This window comes from Oryza brachyantha, chromosome 3 (assembly GCF_000231095.2).
Source record: "Oryza brachyantha chromosome 3, ObraRS2, whole genome shotgun sequence".
Lineage (NCBI taxonomy): Eukaryota > Viridiplantae > Streptophyta > Magnoliopsida > Poales > Poaceae > Oryza > Oryza brachyantha.
In genome coordinates, this window is record NC_023165.2 from 7,175,315 (window position 1) to 7,198,564 (window position 23,250).

General features: G+C 44.1%; 4 protein-coding genes across 5 annotated transcripts; 2 read left to right on the plus strand and 2 right to left on the minus strand.

Moving 5' to 3' along the window:
- Nucleotides 1-377: 377 nt before the first annotated feature.
- On the minus strand, nt 378-5,890 carry LOC102717501 (leucoanthocyanidin reductase-like). Its single transcript, XM_006649713.3, has 7 exons — nt 5,677-5,890; nt 4,742-4,830; nt 1,916-2,180; nt 1,631-1,780; nt 1,290-1,527; nt 987-1,190; nt 378-861 (listed from the first exon to the last, which is right to left on the minus strand). The coding sequence occupies exons 3-7, from the start codon at nt 2,135-2,137 to the stop codon at nt 599-601; spliced, it is 1,077 nt and encodes a 358-aa protein (XP_006649776.3). The 5' UTR covers nt 2,138-2,180; nt 4,742-4,830; nt 5,677-5,890; the 3' UTR covers nt 378-598.
- A 1,636-nt stretch (nt 5,891-7,526) lies between these two features.
- On the plus strand, nt 7,527-10,381 carry LOC102717966 (ubiquitin-like). The gene is made up of 4 exons (XM_006649714.3): nt 7,527-7,776; nt 7,999-8,191; nt 8,890-8,953; nt 9,750-10,381. The coding sequence occupies exons 1-4, from the start codon at nt 7,662-7,664 to the stop codon at nt 9,792-9,794; spliced, it is 417 nt and encodes a 138-aa protein (XP_006649777.1). The 5' UTR covers nt 7,527-7,661; the 3' UTR covers nt 9,795-10,381.
- Nucleotides 10,382-11,682: 1,301 nt separating this feature from the next.
- On the minus strand, nt 11,683-15,223 carry LOC102718248 (protein DENND6B). The gene is made up of 3 exons (XM_006649715.3): nt 13,647-15,223; nt 13,338-13,530; nt 11,683-12,345 (listed from the first exon to the last, which is right to left on the minus strand). Exons 1-3 carry the CDS (start codon nt 15,176-15,178, stop codon nt 12,151-12,153), a joined length of 1,920 nt encoding a protein of 639 aa, XP_006649778.2. The 5' UTR covers nt 15,179-15,223; the 3' UTR covers nt 11,683-12,150.
- Nucleotides 15,224-18,502: 3,279 nt separating this feature from the next.
- On the plus strand, nt 18,503-22,722 carry LOC102701250 (myosin-binding protein 2). 2 transcript variants are annotated; one of them, XM_015835689.1, is made up of 4 exons: nt 18,503-19,897; nt 19,973-20,272; nt 20,662-22,028; nt 22,342-22,722. In XM_015835689.1, exons 1-3 carry the CDS (start codon nt 18,823-18,825, stop codon nt 22,002-22,004), a joined length of 2,718 nt encoding a protein of 905 aa, XP_015691175.1. In that variant the 5' UTR covers nt 18,503-18,822; the 3' UTR covers nt 22,005-22,028; nt 22,342-22,722. The 2 variants fall into 2 exon arrangements, with proteins under 2 accessions (XP_015691175.1, XP_006651231.1); XM_006651168.2 differs by having other exon boundaries at nt 20,054-20,272.
- The last annotated feature ends 528 nt before the right edge of the window (nt 22,723-23,250 follow it).

Here is a 23,250-nt window from a genome sequence, read left to right on the forward strand (position 1 = left end):
TAATCCGATTAGAAATATAGTTTCGAAACTAAAATAAAGAAAAATAATATAAAAGAGTCCATGGGTAAATACAGTTTAAAAAATCCAAATTTTGTGTTAAAAATCTTAAAATAATTGATATTGAGGAAAATTTAATTTCAAATTAACAATTAAAAATTAATTATTATCAAGATAAAAGATTCTATGTAAAGCTGCTAGCCGCGCAATTGCACGGGCCACAGTAAATGAACGATCTTTTCAAGTGGTCAACCCAAGGTCCGTTTTCTAATCTCTTACTGGGAAAAAAAATTAGAGGGGGGATTAATACCTCTCATTGACATCTGTCCACAGTAAAATCAAAATTGACTAGGATATATAAGAACTCAACATAACCGTCGGATACTTGGATATTGAGATGATGACCATTTCAAACTGCCAAAGCAAGCTAAAAAGGGATCAAAACATTTTCCACATGGACACATAATAATTAATGTTACAGCAATTTCATAGGTAGATATACATGAATAGAAGTAACACCGTTCAAACAATCAAATCAGACGGAAACGGACGGTGGAAGCAACACACGAGAAGGTAGCCGGTCCAAGACTTCTGTGTGGACCTAAGCACACGTAGGTGGTATTGCCAATCTCCCGACTGTTGGCGCGTTCTTCTTTTCCTCCTCTTCTTTAGCTTCATCATTTGATAGGTCGAGGACATGTAAGTAGTCGTCGAAGCATTCCTCTACTGTTCTGAAGGGAATGTCAGGGTAAAGGCTTGAGATTTCAATGTCTCTAGGCCCTTCTATGTAGAAATCTGTCTGGCAACCGTTTATAAAGATGTCGTGCGTCAGTGAAGCGACTATGCTCTCCGGGATGACGTCCTCTGCAATTCATCAGATGCATACAGTCAAAAATGAAAATCACAGCGTGGGTCGAGTTCGTAGCACTGCAAATAATGCCAGCTGAAAATAGGATGCTGCAGCAGGGACGTGGTCTGTTTGCCCAAACCTGCAGCCATGGCGATCAAGTCGTCCTCGGTAAGCGTCACGCGCGGCAGTGTCCGGCCGATCTTGCTCTCCCACAGCGACGCCATCTCGTTCGTGCTGAGGAGATTGCAGGCGGGACGGAAGTGCACGACCTTGTTGATGCTCCTGGCGTCGTAGGCAGCCTTGATGGTGAACTTGCCAATGTCGCTTCCAGCCACAAAGAAGGCTGTGTATGCACGTATGCGCAGCGCAGCTGAAAACGTCAGGCGCAAGCGCAAGGAAGGTGGAAATTAACCATGCGGCGCGTGGCATGGGTGGTGTGTACCTCTGACGGTGCCGTCGCCGTAGATCTGGAAGCGGTCGAGCGGCGGCGGCAGCTCGGACGGGTGCGTGCTGTCGTAGTAGGGCCAGCCGGCGATGGAGTTGCAGCAGATGAAGGTGTATGGCACGCCCGACGCCTCCGCCGCCCGGCGCACCCGCCGCTTCTCCTCGTAGAACCTCAGCCCCGCCCCCACCGGCCGCGCCCTGTCCACGTCGTGCCCGAACTCCGACGGCAGAAACCTCTGCATCCGCGCGGCCAAACTTTACGTACGTTCCAAAAACTAGTGTGTGCACGAGAGAAACGAGAGAGAGAATAAAAAAAAGATTGCTACACCACGTGCGTACTTTCACTGTGCCGGCAGCTCGAATCGCCTCGATGAGGCCGAGCTGGTCGAGGATGCTGGCGCCGCCCATCACCGAGATCACCACCTCGACGCCGTGCGCGCGGAGCGACGCCTCCACGGACCTCCTCCCCTCCTTCCCACCGACGCAGCCCTGTCACGACCAACGACGGCACGGCACGGCACACGTACGCCATGCAGGCGTGCACCATGGGTCTCAGACCTTCCAAATCTCATGTTCATTTCGCGTGCTTAACTAACTAACTCGGCTAGCTAATTGATTCATCACCTCGATGACGACGGCGCCTTTCTGGCGGAGCGCGTCGACGGCGGCGGCGCGCGCGGGGCAGGCGTTCCCGGGGCGGACGAGGATGAAGGTCTCGCGGCCGCTGTCGAGGCAGGCCTCGGCGACGAAACGGCCGATGTAGCCGGTGGCGCCCACGATGAGGGCCGCGCCGGAGCAGCGAGGAGGCCGCACTTCTTGCAGCAGCTCCTGAGCAGCAGGCGCCATTGGATCGATTGACTGACCGATGGGTTCCTTTGCTACCACCGAGCTACAAACAGATGCTGATCAAGTACACTCCTGTGCTTGACAGATCTAGCAGCGCCCGGGCCGGCGGACACTGAGTGGCAGTGTGGCTATGTATGCGTTCGTTTTTGTATTGTACCGTGCCAGGTGCGTGGATGCAGGAGAGAACAGTAGGTAAACACATGGCGACCTTCATGGGACGTACGGGTGATAGATAGCCAAAAATGAAGAGTTAGGTGGTGATTCCTGACCGATCTACCTATCTACGACGGCACATGGGCAGCTAGCGTTAATCGTGGCCCCATAGTACGAACCAAAAAACAAATGGCACTCTAAACCAGTAAACAGAGTTCAAACTTTTTTATAAGTTTTATGCAAATTAAATGTAGATATACATGTTTATAGAGTGTTAATTTATATTGTTATTATTTCTAAACTTTGTAACTATTTGAATGATGTATAAAAACATATATAACAGTGAGATAACTTGTGAGGATGTATAAGAGTTAAACAAGAATCTCACGTGCTACAACTGTCCGATATTCAGTTGCACATAGAAAAGTTATAAAAACATAGACTTAATGAAAAATACTTGCTTAGCGACGGAAATATGACACGTATGCTTAGTTTTTCGAAAAGATCAATCAGGCAACAAGCAGAAGACGAACAACTCCACGGGAAAACTTGATTGAAAGAGCGACCTTAATACGAGCAACCTTGACAAAGTCTTGATCTTCTGAACCATATTTTATACAATGGGCGAGTACAAATATACCCTGCAAACTCTAACCATAATTAAACAATATAATACATGCAAAGAGTACAAAGAATTAGGGTTTATGAAGGAGGGTTTGATAACAAACCTATCATAAATAGTTTTGTCCTACTTTCATAAATATTTTAAAATGATACGTAAAAATGATAGTAATATTAATTCACCATTCTCCTCAACTTTATCATGTCTACATTTTAATTGTGGCAAAATTTCCTATAGGACATCAAAAAACGCGTAATTAGCTGGTGGACACCGTAAAATTACGAATTTGTTGTAGGGCACCACAAAAATGTGGTAATTAGCTGATAGATACTTCGGCCATTATTTTATTAATTTCAGAGTAAAAAATTTAAAAAATGACGAGATTGCCCTCGGTGGCCAACCCGTTATGCTAACTGGGTCCGTTCGAACCAAACCCAGTCAGTCTCGGTGCTGCACCACACCTGAACCCTAGCCTACAGGGTGGCTGAGCAGACGGCGGCGACGACGACCCAGCTGCGGTGAGGGCGAATCGACCACCGAGGGCAATCTCGCCATTTTAAAAAATTTTGACTCTGAAATTAATAAAATAATGGACGGAGTGTCTACTAGCTAATTACCATATTTTTGTGGTGTCCTACAGCAAATTTGTAATCTTACGGTGTCCACTGGCTAATTACACGTTTTTTCGATGTCCTGTAGTAAATTTTGCCTTTAATTATAAGACATTACTCATCCCATGAGAATAGGAATCACCTCATAACGTATCTCCATTAACCATGAGCACATCGTATTCGAATATTATACGATTGCAGTGTCTGCCCAGCTTTACCTACACGATGCCAACTACGAGTATGGCTAAGGACAAAATAACTGTTCCAGGGTTCCACCTACTATTAGTTCTGCACAATGGGATACTCCTCTGCTGTAGCAGTCAGAGGCATGCTCGACGGAAGCATGAAATAGTATACTGCTTTCACGGGTACCACTATTGTGAGATCATGTCAACTACCTAGCCCATGACCATCAACTTTTTCTCTGTTGATTCTTTTCAGTTCCATGTCCACCCCAGCACTTGTACAGAGCCACCCAACAGTCTTTTGTATAATCGGACCCATACTAGGTTATGTCTAATTGTTCGGTCTTGTGGATGAACGCGAATTATATCAATTTACGTGGCATAAGGGGTTGTCCTTAAATCCAGGAAGCAAACCAAGCTAGCACAGACACATGCATATTTCAAACACAATAATGCATGGCCTCATGGTTCAGCATATCATCTTTATTCGGAGTTGATTTCCATATCACTCCAGACGTTGTGATTCATATCACAACAAATGCATGTGTATAGGGGTTTTGTGGCATTAACCGCTATAATGTTATTCTAAAGTACAACCTATGTTCCAAAATAAACGAATTTATGAATTATTGGATATAATTTTTGACTCTTCGTCTTATTTAAAGAAATTATGATTAATATTTTTATTGTTACTACATGATAAAACATGAATAGTACTTTACATGCGACTAATTATTTTTAGTTTTTTAATATTTTTTTTAAATAAGACGGATGGTCAAACGCTCAAACTAGAAAACCTAGAAATCCTCGACGGAGTAGTATGCTAACTATACCTAGTTATCAGGGAACATGATATGGCGGTTTATTGTATTAGCAATAGTAATAAATTAAATAAAATGTATTAACTAATGCAATATGATTATTTGAAAGTAGTGATACGTCAAAATAACTTTGCAAGTAAATAATGCATGAAGCAACTAAGTGGTTCTCTACTTTGGTTCTCAAGTTGATCAAGGATGAATTCATGGCTTACCTTGCAATATGTTGTCTTCTGGGAGCTTCAACGTAGTTTCTTAGTCCACGTCAGCTCATGTGGTTTGATAGATTCTTCTTCTACATGATCTAGAGCGTGCACACAAGAACAAACAATAAACAAAATCATACAACTAAAAGTTATAAATAAACGATAAAATAAGAAATATAAATAGGGTGTTGGTTTAGACATAAGAGATATAAATGGTTTATGGTCAGTAAATAATTATAGATGACTAGATTATGGAATAGGTGTATTTCAACTATATATGCATATGAAATGAAGCTATGCATATCAAGCGAGGAAGTCTATGAATTAAATATTGTTGGTTCGAGTAAAAGGATAAGTCAATGATGGTAAGCTCTTGAGGCTATTGAATTGAATTAATAGTTCAAATGGTATGTGGTTTAGTTTATAGAAATAAAAGAATATGTGAATCAAATGAGATCATATTATTGAAAAAAAGAACGTAGGAATGTGAGATCATATGAAAAAGTACATGCGGAACAAAAGGACGACGGAGACGACCAGAACACGACCAATAGGGTTTGGAGAGAGAAAGACGGCAGGTGAGGCCGAGCTAAAGGACAAGAGGATTCATATTTTTTGATTGGTGGAGGCAGAGGAGCAGTTGAATGGGATGTGTCCACGTGGGGTTGAATCTGGGCAAAAGTGCAGCCATGGCGGCGGTGCTCCGGTGAACTCCAGAGGAGTGCGGCGGTTTGGAGGGCACCAGTGCGGCAAGGCGGAGTTGCCGAAGGCCTCAGCCATGGTTGAGAGACGGCCTGGCGCGGCGGCGCAGTGTGTAGCCGGCGACGGCAGAACAGAGGGACGGAGTAAGGTGGGGCCTGGCGGCACCGGCGTTCTCCGGCGATGGTTTTGCCCGGGAAGGAGAGGTGAAAGAGACGTAGAGGCAAGTAGACAGTGATGGTAACCTTGATTTTTAAGAAGAGGCGACGAGACGAATTGTCGGAAGAACGGCGTCGACGTCCAAATTGAAGCCGGCGGCGTCTCGGCGTCGTCAGCGGCAACCCGCGCGGCAGTTGTCGCTGTGGCTTCAGGGAAAAGAAAGATGGGGACGCAAGCTCCGTTTTCTCAGTGGATGGCAGCCGGAGGCGAGGAACAGAGAAGATGATAGGAAGGAGCGGAGCAGTGGAGACCGACAGCGTCGTCATCCGCGTACAGGCGAGAGACAGAGAAAGAAAAGACGATCGAGAGAGAAAGACCGACAGGGAGGAGTGACTGGATTGGCCAGAGGCCAAGAAGATGGGTCAGATGGAATGGCCCAAGAAGAATTCAACCCGAAACAGAATAAAGATGATCTTTAGATTTTTTTTTGACAAAAATTTAGATAGAGAATTGGCACGGTATTTTGTACAGGAGTTGATAGAATTCTTCGAATTAGGGAAGTCGAGAATTTTGATCCTTAAGATGATTTTTGGAATTTAGATGGAAAAAATTAGAGATAGACGAACAAACGACAATTTGTGGAGGCTTCGATAGGACCTTCGAATATACGAACTCAGAAATTGATATTTGAGATATATTTAAGATATTTGAGATATTTTTGAATAGAAGATGAATAATTGAATTGGTGGAACCGGTGATCACAGAGTTTTTTATCTAGGACTATGGGTGGCAATCTAGATTGAAGATTTCTTCTTAGCTAGAATTTGCTCTATTTTTTAATACTTGGTTACGCTTATGTCTAGTTTTTGCCTGTGTACATCTTAGTTATGCAGAGGCCGAAAGTGGTCTTCGAGTGATTGTATCACCTTGATGTAATCATCTGAGATCAATAAAAATTTCCTTTATCTAAAAAAGAAGAAGATGAATAATGAGATTTCGGAGTTCGATTATTAGAAGTCTGAATAAAGATTTGATATATAAGCTTTGAATAGAAATTGGATTGAATAAGTTCAAACAAATGGGATAGAAGCTAAGATTAGTGGTGACTTCTGGATCGATGACGGGAATCGGATAATAGTTATTTACGGATGAATTTGAATTGATGATGAAGATTTAGATAAATAGCGATGAATAGTGAAAGATGAAAGGGATGGAATGGAAAGGATCTAAGAGCTCCAACTCGACGAAAACAAAGAACAGCAACTTAAAATATTTTTTGCAAAAATTTTAACCTACATCTACGTTAGATTAACCATCTTACATGAATTCATTAACCAAAAAGAACTTGATTGCCATCTTTTCGTTCTCGCGCAAGTGCTCCCAAGCTACGTACATAACTTTACATACTTACATGCAACAAACATAAAATATAAAAAAAATGATGTATTAAATATGATACAAACAACCAAATAAACAACTTATTATATAACTTGTCAGTTTGGTTGTCTATATATATTAAATTGATAATATTTTTCTACCGTACTGTATATGTTCTAAACATGAGGATACATCATCATATGATTAAAATCTATTTGCCATAAAAACTCTTTCCACTCCAGGGTCCAGAAATCAGTCTCGTCTCTCTGCCTCTCTCTGGTCGTCTGTTTGTCTCAACGCAACCTCTCAAATTGGGCCGCAAATTTGTTGAGATATGTATGCGGAATGGGCCTATCGCTCGTATGGGCTGATCTGGGCCTCAGATGAGTAGTAATAATAACTGTATTAGGGCACACAATGGTTTTATCCACTTTTCACCGCTCCACTTCTAAGCGTCGGAGTTACACTCTCTCTGTTCAGTAATAAAGCGCGCGGTTAATTTTGGTTTACCGGTGACTTGACGGGCGCGCTACTTCAGGGGAGGAGGGTATATAAAGGCCGCACAAAGCTGCGCCGCCATCTGTTCGCTCTCGCCACCACCACCCAGCGCCATTTCCATCCAGCGATTCAAGCACAAGGATTTGCCAGGGAGTGGAGGCTTCGGGAGGGGAAGGCAAGCGGAGGGGAGTTGAAGATGCAGATCTTCGTGAAGACGGGGGGGAGCGTGACGGGGGGGAATACCATCACCCTCGAGGTCGAGAGCAGCGACACCGTCGCCAGCGTCAAGGCCAAGATCCAGGACAGGGAAGGTACGTAAACCTCACGCGCTCGAAACTGTGCTGTTTCCTGATCGTGTTTCAAGTTTTGCGACTGCGGTCTGCGGTTGCGTTGATCTCCACCGATCTCCTGCCTTCTGCGTGTTGCATTTGCCCGAACAGATCAGCGGCAAATCCATCGTGGATTCGGCCGGCCGGGTGAGGCGGTGACCGGCCGGGGTTTTGCCTGACTACCTGTGTTTGTTGCGCTTGTAGGTATCCCGCCGGACCTGCAGCGCCTCATCTTCGCGGGGAGGCAGCTTGAGGATGGCCGCACGCTGGCCGACTACAACATCCAGAAGGCGTCGACACTTCACCTGTTGCTTCGCCTACTCGGCGGCTACGTATACGAGGCCTCGCTCAGGGTCCTCGCCTACAAGCACAATATCCACAAGATGATCTGCCGCAAGTAAATAACTACGCGCCACCCGCTTCCTTCTTGCATCGATCGCAACCTGCTTTACTGGATATATATGTTGTTCATGCTTGCTTAGTTGATCTGGGTAATTAGCGACAAATAGTTTATTAGTATGGTAATTGAATGCATTTTACGTGACTGCAATGATCGCAACTGTGTTGTAATAACCTATGTTTGATCTGTCACCGATTCACATCCTGCCGTTTTTGTCAGGTTCATGTTTATTCAGCTTGTACACGTAGTTCGATTGATATACAAGAGTTTTTTTTTTTTGAAGCCCCGATTGATATACAAGAGTTGATTGGCAAACAGGAAGGATAAGTGAGAGACCTGATAGATAACGCGGCATGCTTGTACCTTCTGTTTTGGGGCATATCATTATCAATTACTGATCTTCTGAGAGATTTAACCAATCAGTAACGTGTTGCAGTTTCTGTTGTTATTTTTGTTCATTCTTCACTTTTTCTGTGTTTGGTGAAAGCTGATATTTCTTTATTACTGCTTTGGTGGAGAAAATGATCAATCAATCAGATGTACAAGATATAGGGTTGTGGTTTAAACTCTCAACTCTCAAGTTGTGGATGTATATTGACTTTAATATTTGCTTAGAAGACAATTTATCCGAGCACTTTGTGCTTGCAATGTTCATTGCACGTCTCATCTTTTTTTTTTCACCGCTTGTCTCGCAGGTGCTATGCAACTCTGCCTCCCAGGGCTACGAATTGCCGCAAGAAGTGTGGCCACAGCAGTCAGGTGAGGCTTATCACCATAAACTATGTTCTCGGTCTTAGTGATATTGTCCCAATATGATTTATGATGCATGTTTCGGGGAGTAAATTTTAAATCCTTGAGGGATGCTCCCTCATCTATTGCATGCTATTTAAATAATTATTAAAAAAATTGAAAAAAATTATAAAGATAGATTACTATAAGATATATCACTACACAAACATGCAAGTTTAAATATGACTTATACAATCCATAACAAAAAAAATAAATATGATTGTGAGTATACGTATACTATTTAGAGCTCAATTTGTTAATTTTGTTATGGATTGTAGAAGTCATATTTGAACTTGTATGTTTGTGTAGTGATATATTTTATATTAATCTATCTTTATAATTTTTAATCACTATTTAAATAGCATGCATTAGACGAGGGAACATCCTCTCAAGGGTCTAGAATATTTTCCCGCATGTTTCGTTGTTGTCAAACAGTATACTCCCGTTCTTGGTTCTTACCGATATTGTCCCAATATGATTTATGAAGCATGTTTTATTGTTGTCAAATAATTAGCATCATAGTGCACAAGTCACATTAGGAACTGTACATCCTGATAATGAAGTTTGCGGCTCTAGTTTTAGTTGTATGGTATGCCTCCTATATATTCGTGGTGTAACTGTCCTGTTACTGTATCTAAAGCGTTTTCATTGCTGACAATATGAAATATAAGAGATGTTTCAAATTTTGGCAGCTTATAAGCAGTGAAAAACCTCAGATGAAAGCTTTTCTTTGATCTGATGTATTTTCCAATCCATGCCTTTTCAGCTGAGGCCAAAGAAGGTGAGGTGGCCCAGGTACTTCAACTTCTGAAGCGTCATCTCATCCTTCAGTATCATCAGAGTTATACCAGCGATCAAGCGTTATCAAAGCTAAACTTACTACTGGACGTCGAAAGTAGATGACTACTTAGACTACCTGTTACTTTGTTGATGGCATGGCTAGTTAAATAATGTTGATAGTATCAAAGTATGGCAGCTTAATGAGCACTTGTTACCTACTTCATCTGCTAGCCGTTTCCTTTCCAACCATGCAAGTTTGCTGGATGTTGAATACTGAGTAAACCTTTTGGGTACGGCTGAGCCATTCGTTACTCAATTTTCATGCATTGGAAACTGTCGGTTGGTCTTTCTCGCCGGGCGAATTGCGATTGGGTCTTACATGTTCTTTGGTTCAGCTTTATATGACAAACATGTGAGAGGTCATGCTGCTTCCCTGCAATTAGCATCCTGCAAGGAGAGCAAATTCCAGCAGTTCTGCCTCCGAACTGGAAGTACTTGCTTCCACTGATTTGTGTTGCTTCTTTTCCGCAAATGAATCTGCCAATTTAATGATTCTTAACATATTGTCAACCCAGCAAGGCCGGCCTGTATCGGCTAAGAGTAGGGTGGTGTTCATGTTCTTGTGCTTTACCTTTTGTTTTCACAGCTACGCTGAGCAACTGATTTTCGTTTTCTTTTTATCTTGCACATGTCGTGATTTTTTTTCTGTTAATTGTTTTTTTTTCCGTAGTCGTATACATTGTGTTGAGCGCGGGTGTATGAAGGGGAAGGGGACGGACGGACGACTCTCAAGTCTCAAAGTGGTAAAGATGTATCTAATCTTTCTCTCTTAGGCTTACCAACAGTTTTACACGGAGTTACACAGCTCAGAGCCTCAGATTGGACAAGCAAAAGGGTGAACTGCCCATCTGCGAGTTCATCCAGTGTGCAGACATAGTTGATGAAGGATGAATGGAACATAATCAGGAAAAATCATGTCTTCAAGGGAATAACATGTTGGTAGTGGAAGAGAGGATGCAGAGGGTTCTTCACCATATGAGTATGTCTCGTTCTTTTGTTGGCTTATTAGCCACGTGGAAAACTTAATAGTGAATTAATACATGATTAATTAATAATTAGTTATAAAAAATTAAAAGATAGATTAATATGATACTTTTAAGCAACATTGCTATATTTTTTTAAAAAAAATACATATTTTAATAGTTTAGAAAGTGTGCGTATAGAAATAAGTAAGAAGGGATGCCGAACACGGCGAAGTGTATATACTATTTTAGGTAATGCACTGTCCGTCGTACACAGAACAAATCCGTAGCTAGGAATTGATACTTTTTTGGATTAAGTATCAACTACTCCCTCTATTTCATATGTAAAATGTTTGACTTTTTTGCTTACAATGTTTGACTATTTGTTTTATTCAAAAAATTATGGAAATATCATTTATTTTTCATGTGACTTACTTATTATCAAAAGAACTTTAAACATAACTTGTGGGATTTTTTATATTTATATTAAATTTTTAAATAAGACGAATGGTCAAACGTTAAAAAAAAAATCAAACATCTTACGTTATGAAACGGAGGTAAACGGAGGTAGTAGTATTATGAAACGGAGGTAGTATTATGTAATGAATGATCGTTCTGCACTTCTGAACCTTGAAATGGATACAGAAATAAGTCGATGTACACAGCATGCTCAACTTTCATGCTTACATCGCATATGATATGTTTCACACACGGTCCAAGCTACATTTTAGTTAAAAAGGGTTGTAATGTGAAGTGAACATAGCTCAACATTAGGTTCCTTGTAGTGTAATCTATCCACTAGGGTTACACCTGATTTGATGCAGATTATTTGAGCAGTTAATGCAGATGATTTAAGCCGTTAGATTGTTCAATGAGTAAAACAAGTTTGTGCAGTGTAGGATAGATTAACTTTCAAGTGAAATGTATTGACATATCCTTAGATCAGGATGGATGAGCTGCCACAGGCCTGTTCAGGCACAAAATTTTGGTCGAAAACATAAATAACAACAAATCACTATATTCCTTAAGAACTGGATCACAGAGATTGGGCATTATGGATTGACTCCTGATATTTGGGTGCTAGATCAGGAAAGGGAATAACCATTGACATTCGCTTGCTAAGTATGCTATGCAATTATATATTATGAGATGAAAATAAGGGTTTGTATGGTTGTTTAGCTTGTCTTGCGTATATTAACTCCCTGACCAAGAAATCAAAATATGTAGATATGTGATTCATGGGGATAGAGATCTTATCTTGGAAATATTTTGCCAACCCAATAGCAAGTATAAAAAAATGAGTGGATTTTGGACTATGTGTGGGATAAAGAATCACAAAAGTATTTTTACAGGGAAAACAAAGTGCTACAAACTGGTCTGGGAGATAATGCCATCTAACTCTGGGATCTCTTTGTTGCTACCTTGGAGAAGCACAGCTCTTTTAGGGTTCGAGAGCAGGAGTTGCTGCATGTCCTTTGGGAGGACACTGAATGCTGCTCGGAGGTCTCCCTTCAATTTCTGAGACACTGTTTCTGATTCAGTTGCACCTGTTCTAGAATTCTGCAGGATAAGGAACGAAAACTAACATCAGAAACTTCCAACTTCAAAGGATAAAGTCCGAAAGAACACTAATGACTAAGCAAGCTAAGTGCAGAAGATATTCATTATTTCAATTATATATACTCCTTTCAAGATAATGTAAGGGTGGTGAATTTGCCACCCACCAGGTTGTAGCACTGTCAAGATTAGCTGCAGCAATCAGATTACTACAAGGCCAGACAGGCAGAAAATAAAGCAATACTCATAAATGGTGTGTAAAACTTCCTTCTACAGGAAGGATGAGACGTAAGACATCTGACAAAAAAGTTTTATTGCTAAGGGGATTGCATTGGATCAATATCAAGTACATAAGTTGTGCATTCATACTATTTTGCTTCATTACAAGATGATGCGGTACTGCCAGACAAAGGGGTGGTTATTCACAAATTAAACACAGAGCAGAATCCCATGATCTAAACAGCTAATTCTATAAACATTTTAGTCTTAATTTGTTGCAAGACAAGGAAACATATACTTCTAGCTCATAAATTTGAAGTCAAGCACACTCCATACAGCAAAAATGTTATAAGAAAAAGTCCTAGTATTATAGTTCATTTTTACTTTAAACAAACTGTCCAATGCACTAGAGCATGTTCTGATTAGCCAAAATGTAACGTTCTAGACACTAAATGCAGATCACTGATTCACTGTATTGCAGATTTCCACAAGCAATATCCCTGCAGTTAATCAGATGGTAAATTCCAAGCAGCATGGCTAGCACAAAATATAGTCCACTAAGTTAAGCAGTGGGTTTTTTCTGCAGTTACCTTTGAGATTGCAACATACAAGAGTTAGGATTATCTTAAATTTCCACGACTAACTGCTAAATAGACAGCTAGATATGAACAGAATTGGGATGTCGTGTTAACAAATTTCAATACTTGCTAGATATGGGCGAAGAAATTGCGATAAGAAAATTATTATTATTCAAGAAAGCATTATAATGAAAGTACCTCCATTTCACGTAGAAGATACCGCTCAATAGCATTAAAAGAATCAATTCTCTCCAATTCAGACAACTTTGACATTAGCTTTTCAATGTCAACATTCATGCGAGCCTGCCTCCATAGCCTCTGCTGTTCTTGCTCTGCAGCAGCACGCCTTTGTCGGAACCAAGGCATGAAATTGGGACCTTCCAAGAATCTCCTGTGGTGGTGACACACAATAAAGAAAGTTGGCTCATGATTCCTCACATTCAAAGCAATTGAAAGAACGAAAACATAAATTGTTTCACTAAATCGATGTATATGCTTAGGGCCTACCTATATAGCTCCAACCAATTAGATTTCATCCTTTTGGACAAAAACTTCCCTGCACCTCTAGCAGCCAGACCATTGACAAACTCATCTGCATGAAATGGAGGCAATAATGGTGGATCAACAAAAGGAGAGCTTCCTTCTGACGGTGTGGTGGTTCTCAGATATGGCCCAAAAGGTGCAAGAAAGTTGGTCGTTAGCTCCAGGAAATGTCGCCGCAATATCTCATTGTTCACTACTGACATGGATTCCTCAATCCTTGGAGATACACCCGCATCAATAAGCCTATTTAGAACAGAAGTATCAGGCTTTGTGGTGGGCACATATGTGCTCCATAGTGCCTCCTTGTGCTCTGTCATTAGGGAAAGAGGACCTTCCCTTCTCAATTTGATGGAATTCAATAGGCCAGTCGGAGAAAACTTATTGATTGCGAGTTTGTCAAGCTTGAGCTTCCCAGGCGTCCCGTTGATCCCATTCCCTGATCCCGGTGACTGGCCGCCGACTGGGAGCACCCTAGTAGAATTTGGGTTTGGGCTCCCCACAGACACAACATTGGGAATGCTCTTAAGGCTCTTCAAGAAAAACAAGTTGGTCACACCAAGCACCATTGGAGGAAAAACTTCGCCTTCAGCAAGCGCATTCAGGCGAGCGAAATCTGGATCATGGATAGTAAAGTACGGCCGGAAATCCACGCTATACAAGAGTGGAGCAACAAGGCTAACAAGCCCAGCCACAGCCTCCGAGCACTGAGGTGGAGACGGTGCAACCACCAGCACAGGCTCGCCAACCACCATGAGCTCCCAGAGCGTCCATAGGTGGAGAAGCAATCCACGGAACGCCGCAAACAGGTCGGCGTCGTGGAAGAGGCCGTACGGTATTGACGGGTTCGCCGGCAGCAGCGCAGGCGGCGGGCCGGGGTCGTCGGCCGCGGGCGGGAGGTGTACCCGCAGAGCCGCGCTGCCGATTGGAAGCTCCATGGGGCGCCCCGGCACCGGCGCGGGCCAGGCGGCGACGTGCGACGCCACCATGGACAGCGCGGAGGGGCCGACGTCGAAGCAGAGTGGGCCGAGGATCTGCAGCAGCAGACGGAAGAGGGACGAGTAGGGCGCATGGGAGAGTATGACGACGGACTTCTGCTCGCCGCCACGGGGGAGGCGCTCATCCTGGCGCTGGCGGTTGAAGACGAACCCGTAGAGGAAGCCGCGGCGAGAGCCGGGGACGGAGGCGGAGGGGGAGGGGTCCGGGATGCGGAAGGAGAAGAGCGAGTCGTGGACGGAGGAGCGGTGGCGGGGGAGGTGGTGGGACATGGAGTCCGGGAAGGACGAGAACGCCACGAGCCGGTCGAGGCCCGCGGCGGAGGCCAGCGCGTCCGGCGGGTAGCACGCCTCCACCAGCTGCCCGCGCTCCAGGTCAAAGCGGATGACGCAGAACGCCCGCGCCCACCGCGCCAGCGCCGCGGGGTCGGGCTCCTGCTCCTCCTCCCCGGCGCCAGCGGCGGCCCCGTCCCGCCGCAGCGAGACGGACGGGATCCGGTTCATCTCCGCGGCTCCCGGGGGAGGCGCGTCCGGATCGGGTGGGGCCCCGGCAGGCGACGCCGCGGCCGCCGCGGGCGTCAGCGCAGTCAGCCGCGGACGCGCAGGGGAAAGGGGGGGAAAGCGGGGCGGGGGAGGTCGCGCGCGGCCTCGCGGGCGGATCGGGCGGGCGTTGGTTCGAGCCGCGGGGTGGTGGTGCGTGGTGTGATGCCGATGCGGTCCTGTCTCGGTGGTAGACTGGTGCCGTGCCGGTGGTGGTGGGACGGTACGACACAACACCCGCGGCGCAACAGGGAGGCTGGATGGATCGGATCGGTGGTGGATGGCGTGTTGGTGTTGCCCCTCTAGCTCGCGCGCTTGCGGCGTCGGTTGGCGCGAGGGGGGATCGGCGTTTATTTTTGTTGCGGTCCACTGTGCGCTTCGTTCCGTTTTGTTGGTCGACTCGGCTGCCTGCCTGCATGCCCGTTGCGGGCGGCCGTTCGGTGAACATGGTTTCCGAGTTCGGTTCCTATCAGGTTGGAGTTAGAGTTGGAAGAAGCTGGATTTTGTGTTTCAACGCTCAACCGGCTACCGGATTCTGGTGGCATGACGTGGAGCGGCATACGTGAGCAGCCGCTGTTTTTTTTTTTTGGTTACAGTGAGCAGCCACTGCCACTGTTGATTAGTTTCAGACCTTTCAGAAAAGGGTATCATGGTATAAGCAATGCACCATAGTTTTAACATATAGGCTCCCATCTTTCGCTTTCTAGATGAATAAACGAAAACGTGTTTTTTAAACGAAAAATAATTTACAGGTAAAACTTTTATATTTTATATACGTATCCACAGTGACTTAAAAGCAAAATGTGTAAAACAAACCATAATAAAAAAAACCACAAAATCAAATTCAAAATTAAGTTCTAAAATTCAAATTTTAGCTTATAAACAGTTGTAACTGCGAAACGATAGGGGTTATAGTTTCACCCTTCACGTTCATAAAAACATTCGAAGTCATTATCAGAGTTAGGTTGGGTTTGGTTTGGGTTGTTTTGGATAAGTTATCCGACGTGAAAAACATACTAATAGATTAATATATAATTATTAATAATTAATTATATAAAATTAAAAAATAAATTAATATGATATTTTAAAGTAATTTTTCTGTAAATTTTTTTTACAAAGAATACGTCATTCAGTAGTTTGGAAAGCATGCGCATGGAAAAAAAGAGAAATCTAGATATAGTGTCACTGTTGAACGCACATTTCATATGAAAATGATACGCATAACATTACAAACTTTTTAATTTTTTAACTGTATTACAAACTTTTTAGAAACACTTACATGGTGATTGCATCTTTTTTTGGTTATAACTACCAAATGGTCAAATTAAACGGTTAAGTTTTTTGCCTGTAATAATTTTTAGTACTTATAGCTTATAGCATTGTTCCATTTCACATATGACATTTCTTTTGCTATATTATCCAATTGTGGCCGCGTTGGGCAGTTGGCTTATTAACCGACACAGAAAACACAGCAACAAGATTAATATATGATTAATTAATTTATTAATTATAAAAAATAAAAAAATTAAATTAATCTGATTTTTTAAGCAAATTTTATATATAACTTTTCATAAAAATTATACCATTATCCGTTTGGTAAGCATGTGCATGAAAAAAAAGAAATATGGGTTAGTAATATGCATTGGGCATGTGTCTACAATAAATAATAAAGCTGTGATTGCTGTCTCGAGCCTTTGCCAGCAGGAATGTTGGTTGGTTCGTGCACGAAGCTCTGATTCAGCGAAGAACAGGCTACGTTCTTTATGCTCCAGCTTCCAGTTTTTGCCTGAGGAAGCATCACTGTCACACTACCCTCAAGGTCTCAGACCGCTTCCTCCCGTGAATGTGAACCCATCAATTTGACACCTTCCACGTAACGCAAACATTGAACCGCCACGTCTACCAAGTGCCCACACATTGACACAACCGTGGTAAGTCCACACATGGACCGTCGAACACTCGTCTAAGCGTGCAGGGAAAAATCAGGGAAACGATGAGTGGCGCTGTGAAGGAGACGTGCCGGCCGTTGCGAGCAAAAAGATAAAATAAAAAAGGACGCTTTGGGATCAAAGGCAAGGGAGAGCACAGCCCGTCCGGCGGCCGAAAGCTAGCTGGGTCGAGTGGGTCGGTGGCGAGTGGGTGAGCCGCGGCGCGCAATCAACTCACCACCTTCCACAGCCCCGCGCTCCCATGGGCCATGGCCAACTTCGCCGTCAATAATGCCACGGGGGCGTATCATTTCCGCCCCTGTTCGCGCAACATCTCCGTGTCTCCTGATGGCTTTTTCGTGGGCGTTAACCGAGTCCTTCCGAACGTTAGCTTTTTTTTTACCCCATGCTCTACTTGAATCCTCTCATCTCAGGTACAGTTTTGCTGCTAAAACGTGGTGTTTTTTTTGCGTAAACTCGGCTCCTTTTTCAAGTGCGTGCGTGCACGTACGGGCGTCCTGTTGGTTGGTCTTGGACTAACGTCGATGCAATTAACGAAAGTACGAAACCAGTACGTACAGCGCGTACACTACTACCATGATATTCCTGTTTCCTGTAGAACACGCTAGCACGAGCGATCCGGCCATTGAAAATGGTGTTTACGGCTATGCCTGCCATGAAATTCATGGAACCTAGCTGGTTTTCTGATGGGGCCAACCTCAGTCTTCAATAATGATAGGCTGAGAGATATTTAGCCTACAACGGATGCGGCAAATCTGCAAATGCGTTTTTTTTTTTCAGCAGGGCAGCGCCGTAGGTTACATGAGAATTGAGCGTTCTTAGTTTTGACAATCAGAAACTCTCCAGCAACAAAACGATAGCCTTGAAACCTACGATAAGCTAACCATCACAAACCACGTTTCGACGCCAATACCTGTGTTTCTGCAGATCGAGTGCCATCGTACATGTACGGCTACGAGCTTGCATCGGATTCTATTGCCTGTGCCGAGTTGTTTAAAAGGACAGCGCTTCCTTTTTCATCCCGTACCTTTCTTCTCCTAACCGATGGCAAATTAAAGGACGTGTTGCTACCTGTTGACAGGACACTCATGAAAAAAAAACAGCAAGCATCCAATGGCTACCGGAGACCATCGCCCAGATTTTGCACGGGCATCCTAGCCAAGTCGTGCTCACCACCAGCGCAGTTCATGCTTGTCTCGCCGACTCGTCGTCATGGCCGGTGCAACATTTTCGTTTTACCAGGCTCGTACGTACGTACCCATTGGTTTTAGCGGGCATCAAAGCCGGACGAATTCCTACCCTCGTCATCCGCTCCTTCCCTCCATTCAAACGCGAAAAAGGAAAAATGCAGGCGAGCTAGCTCTCATGGGGTCCAATGGCCTGACCTTTCTCCCTCAAAAGGTGAAAGCAAGAAGCTTCAAAACAACTCATCTAGCCATCCAGCCAGCCCAACCCAGCGCTCCCCTCTACTCTCCTGCCAAATCATTCCGTCTGCTACCTCAGCAAGTTGCGACCTTGCAAGAATTCCTCCGGTCTCCCTCGGCTTGGCGTGGCGGCAGCTAGATTCCAAGCACGTCGTCAAGGCCGAGGCAAAGATCGGGGTTTTTCCCCTTTTTTTCTCATGCTGCTGCTGTAACTTGTAAAGGATTGGAGGGTGCGATGGCGGCGGCGAGCAGGTTCGCCACGGTGCTCGTCCATAGGACGACGCGGAGGGTCACGTCGGCGCTGGCATACGCCGTCCTGGAGTGGACGCTCATCGCGCTGCTGCTGATCAACGGGCTATTCTCCTATGCCATCGCCCGGTTCGCCGCCTACTTCGGGCTCAGGCCGCCGTGCCTCCTCTGCTCCCGCGTCGATCGGCTCTTCGAGAAGGAGGAGGCGGAGGCGGGGGAGGATGGCGCGCGGTGGCTGCGGAGAGCACTCTGCGGCGCCCACGCGGCGGAAATCTCCGGGCTCGGGTACTGCCTGCACCACGGCCGGCTCGCCGAGGCCGACGACATGTGCGACGGGTGCTTGTCTTCTTCGAAGGAGAGGAGGGGGAAAGATGCAGGGGAGAAGGACGCCACTGCGTGCTCTTGCTGCAACGCCGTCGTGGAAACCTCCTCGCGCGAGCTACCGGATACAGGAAAAGGCCACGTTCCATTGGCTCAAGAGGAGCATGGCGAAGAAGACCAACGCGAAGAAAACGACCAAGGGTATGTTCTATTGGCTCAAGAGGAGCACGACGAGGAAGACGAAGAGAAGCATGAAGAATTTCAGGAAAACGAGAAAGAAGACGAGGTGGACGACAAAGATGATCAAGAGGAGGAGGAGAAGATGGTCGCCGTCGAGGACGAGTCCTTGGAATTCATGGCTCTCGGGGAAAAGATCGAGCTCGACGGTGAGCGCTTGTTCTCGGTAGCAGCCATCGACGAGATGACAATCGCCGAAGATTCAAGTTTGCATCAGGCATGCTGCGAAAAGGAGAAAGGAATGGACCATATTGACGGCGAGCACGAGCCGAGAGATCTTGATATCGGAATGGTTCTTGAGGAGAAGAGGATGTTGGATTCTTCCGCTGCAACAGCAACTGAAGCGATTGAGGACTCTGTTGTGCCCATCCCGGAAGCAGAGATCGTAACAAGCCCATCTGATCTTGAGGAGAACTCTATTCCTCAAGATGATGAACTGGTTATCGAAGACGTTGAAATTGGCGATATCACAGCTGAACAAGAAGAAATTGTTGTGCCTGAAGGTAAGATCTTCAATTGCTTCTCTCGATCGTCTAGTCTTATAAGTTTCTATGCCCCTCTCATTGTTTTTCTTTCAGTCGCTGAAGAAGTTTCTGAAGATGACAATCAATTGTCCAGTCTTGTCATTTGGTATGCCAGTCTCATCATTTTGCTTTCAGTCACTGAACCAGTTCCTGAGGATGACAACAGATCAGCAGAGGTGGACACTACCTGTGAGGTATCAATAGGAAGTGAGATATGCGAACGGGAACAAGATGACCATGTCGTGCCATTCCATGAATCAGCAGCGTTCGAGGAGCCAGCTGCTCCACTGGCATACCAAAATGAGCAGCCACTGCCATTGGAAACCCCGCATGAAACAGACCACATTGTGCAAGGTAGTACAATTATTGGATTTGCATTTTACTAGTGATTATATTTGTCCCCCGTCGAGGTGATTTCCAGAAGGGTCCGTCTCCTTTGCATTCCTCAGAATTTAATCGACATTATTGATATATTTTTATTAGACGACTGTGATTATATTATACTATCAATAATATTAAGTGTAGTAGAAATTTAAATAGGTAATATTGTATATTTTATTGTGATCTTTATTGCCAAAAAATAAAATTACAAAATACTACTAATCAATTAATTAGCAAAGTACAAAAATACTATTTTAATAGTTGAGATTAATTCTACAAGTAGTATAATCCTACCAGTAGAATATAGACCCTTTTCGAAATGATTATATGTTTAATGTTAATCTCTTATATATTTGGATTAGAAGCAAGCGAAACCGAGCAAGAGGAGGAGGTAGAGGCGACGGCAAGCCAGAGATTAGACCAGCCACCAAACAAACAGACCGATGTTGAAGAAGACAAGGCACCTGAGACACCGATCTACAGCGTTGCTACACAAATCTCGGAGAAAAAGTTTTTGCTTGAGAGGAAACGGTCACTGTCCTTATCCTTGGACGGGAGTGTGGCAAGCGAGATGGACTTGTCTGAGCCTTCCACCGTTGATCAGTTGAAATCAGCCCTGCAAGCAGAGCGAAAGGCGCTCAGCGCATTGTATGCCGAGCTTGAGGAAGAGAGGAGTGCCGCTGCCATCGCAACCAACCAGACGATGGCAATGATCAACAGGTTGCAGGAAGAAAAGGCAGCAATGCAGATGGAGGCTCTGCAATACCAACGGATGATGGAAGAGCAGTCGGAGTACGACCAGGAGGCGCTTCAGCTGCTGAACGAGCTGGTCACCAAGAGGGAGAAGGAGAAGCAGGAGTTGGAGAGGGAGCTCGATCTGTGCAGGCAGAAGGTGATGCACTACGAGGACAAGGAGAGGAGGAGAATGGCAAGCTTCAAGGCCAACGGGCACAGCCCCAATGGCAATGGCACGTCTGTCTCGTCCAGTGGCGAGGATAGTGACGGTCACTCAGATGGATACTGCGAGACAGGCGAGTCCCCCAATGACGGCAATCTTCATAGCCCGTCTGATGCTGTTCTTAGCCCCAGCACGGATCAAGAAAACAAGAAGCATCTGGTGGCTCTTGATGATTCATTGACGTACTTTGAGATGGAGAGGCTATCAATCTTGGAGGAGCTTAAGACATTGGAGGAGAGGCTCTTCACGTTAGAAGATGATGACATCAATGGCACCAGTGAAGTTGTTGGCCATTCTTCAGATGAATATGTGCTGTCAGCTAACGGTCTCCATTCACCTAGGAATGGTGATATCGCCAGTCACAAGTCAAAGTTTGATGGTAGGAATTCTATTGGCAGGGGAAAGAGTCTTCTGCCTCTATTCGATGCAGTTGGAGATGAGACTGGCGATCAGACTCCATCTCCAAGGGGAGGGAATGTGCAAGCCGATAATTCAAGCAATCCGGTCTCCGTGCTTGTGAAAGAACAGGAGAGGCTGGCTATAATGGAGGAGGTCGACCATGTATATGATAGACTGCAAGCACTAGAGGCAGACAAGGAGTTCCTCAGGCACTGCATCAAGTCCCTGAAGAAAGGTGACAGGGGCATGGACCTTCTTCAAGAGATCTTGCAGCATCTTCGCGAACTCCGGAGCGTGGAACTTCACGTTAAGAATGCCGGGGACGCCCTTGCTGCAAATTCAGCGTAGAATATGCATCTTGTATATGACGTGGTAATTTCTTACTCCTGAAAATTTCCCTTTTCTTTATTACTACACTGGCGAATGGTACTTTTTAGAAGGTGGTGTAAATTAGAAAACTATCCTTGATGTGTACTAATATGGACTACAATCTCAGGAGAAAATAACATGACTTTGGTATGGATTAACATCAAGAGAATCCAATATGCAGACAATAAATTCTAAAATAAAAGCTAGCACTTAATTTGTACTTTTGGGTGGTACTAAATACTGGTTACTGAAACATCATAAGCTTTCAGATAGCTGTTTACCAACAATAATGCCCAGAAACAATTATGCTTTGCAGATTATCTTGCTATGGATTTAGTTGATCGGCTATGGCGAGTCGATCAGAATGATCTGAAAGTACTGGATTGGTGATGGTAAGCGGTATTTGCTGATTTCAAGGGAGGTTTTGCTCATTTTGCCGGTGGCCTGGAAGCAAGCCTCTTCCTTTCATGCTGGTCCAGCGTTCCCGACTTTATTATGTGGTAGTTGTAGAAATCATTAATCATTCCAAAGCTGCACAAAGCAGAATCATTGGTGCCAGCTTAGGATGTATGCACAACTGGTAGGGAAAAAAAGAAAAGAAAAAGGTTAAAGTTAGTTTGAGTGTAGATGGAGCCATGGAGGATTTTTTTTTTCCTTTCTTTTGGTCAATTTTCAGAATTTTCTATGCGGAGGTAGGAATGTGCATGAGTTTGTTGTATTTTATATGAGGTTGTAGCTTGTATGGTTGGTACGTGCGGTTTGCTCTTTGTTTATAGCCAGATTTGATGAAGAAAGCAACACTTTCGGAAATGATGAATTGATATTGCATTTGCCACGATTATCTGGTCCTTGTACTTCTACTGTACATCATTAACTCTTCTCCCATCCAGTTTCTTAAGAAGTTTTTTCTCACTCTTTTTTTTTTCAAATCTCAAGACATGGTAGTATGGTACTACTACGGGAAACAGTTTTTAGCATACAAGTATATGTCCATCCGTATGCTTACATGCTATTTAAATAATCATTAAAAAATATAAAAAAAATTAATAAGATAGATTAATATGAGTTATATCACTCTACAAACATGCAAGTTTAAATTTAACTTCTACAAGTTGTAGAAAAAGCAAACAAAACTAAAACTAAGTATATGCATATCATAATTAGTCTTGTTTTTTTTTGCTACAACTCGTAGAAGTTGAATTTAAACTTGCATGTTTATGAAATG

Coding starts and splice junctions, on each gene's coding strand:
- LOC102718248 (XM_006649715.3), bottom strand. CDS start 15,178: ATGAACCGGATCCCGTCCGTCTCGCTGCGGCGGGACGGGGCCGCCGCT. Junction 13,531..13,646: donor AATTGGTTGGAGCTATATAG/GTAGGCCCTAAG, acceptor TCACCACCACAG/GAGATTCTTGGAAGGTCCCA. Junction 12,346..13,337: donor ATCTTCTACGTGAAATGGAG/GTACTTTCATTA, acceptor CTTATCCTGCAG/AATTCTAGAACAGGTGCAAC.
- LOC102701250 (XM_015835689.1), top strand. CDS start 18,823: ATGGCGGCGGCGAGCAGGTTCGCCACGGTGCTCGTCCATAGGACGACG. Junction 19,898..19,972: donor AGAAATTGTTGTGCCTGAAG/GTAAGATCTTCA, acceptor TTTTTCTTTCAG/TCGCTGAAGAAGTTTCTGAA. Junction 20,273..20,661: donor AACAGACCACATTGTGCAAG/GTAGTACAATTA, acceptor TATTTGGATTAG/AAGCAAGCGAAACCGAGCAA.
- LOC102717966 (XM_006649714.3), top strand. CDS start 7,662: ATGCAGATCTTCGTGAAGACGGGGGGGAGCGTGACGGGGGGGAATACC. Junction 8,192..8,889: donor CACAAGATGATCTGCCGCAA/GTAAATAACTAC, acceptor CTTGTCTCGCAG/GTGCTATGCAACTCTGCCTC. Junction 8,954..9,749: donor AGTGTGGCCACAGCAGTCAG/GTGAGGCTTATC, acceptor ATGCCTTTTCAG/CTGAGGCCAAAGAAGGTGAG.
- LOC102717501 (XM_006649713.3), bottom strand. CDS start 2,137: ATGGCGCCTGCTGCTCAGGAGCTGCTGCAAGAAGTGCGGCCTCCTCGC. Junction 1,528..1,630: donor GAGCTGCCGGCACAGTGAAA/GTACGCACGTGG, acceptor GCGCGGATGCAG/AGGTTTCTGCCGTCGGAGTT. Junction 862..986: donor CTTGATCGCCATGGCTGCAG/GTTTGGGCAAAC, acceptor GATGAATTGCAG/AGGACGTCATCCCGGAGAGC.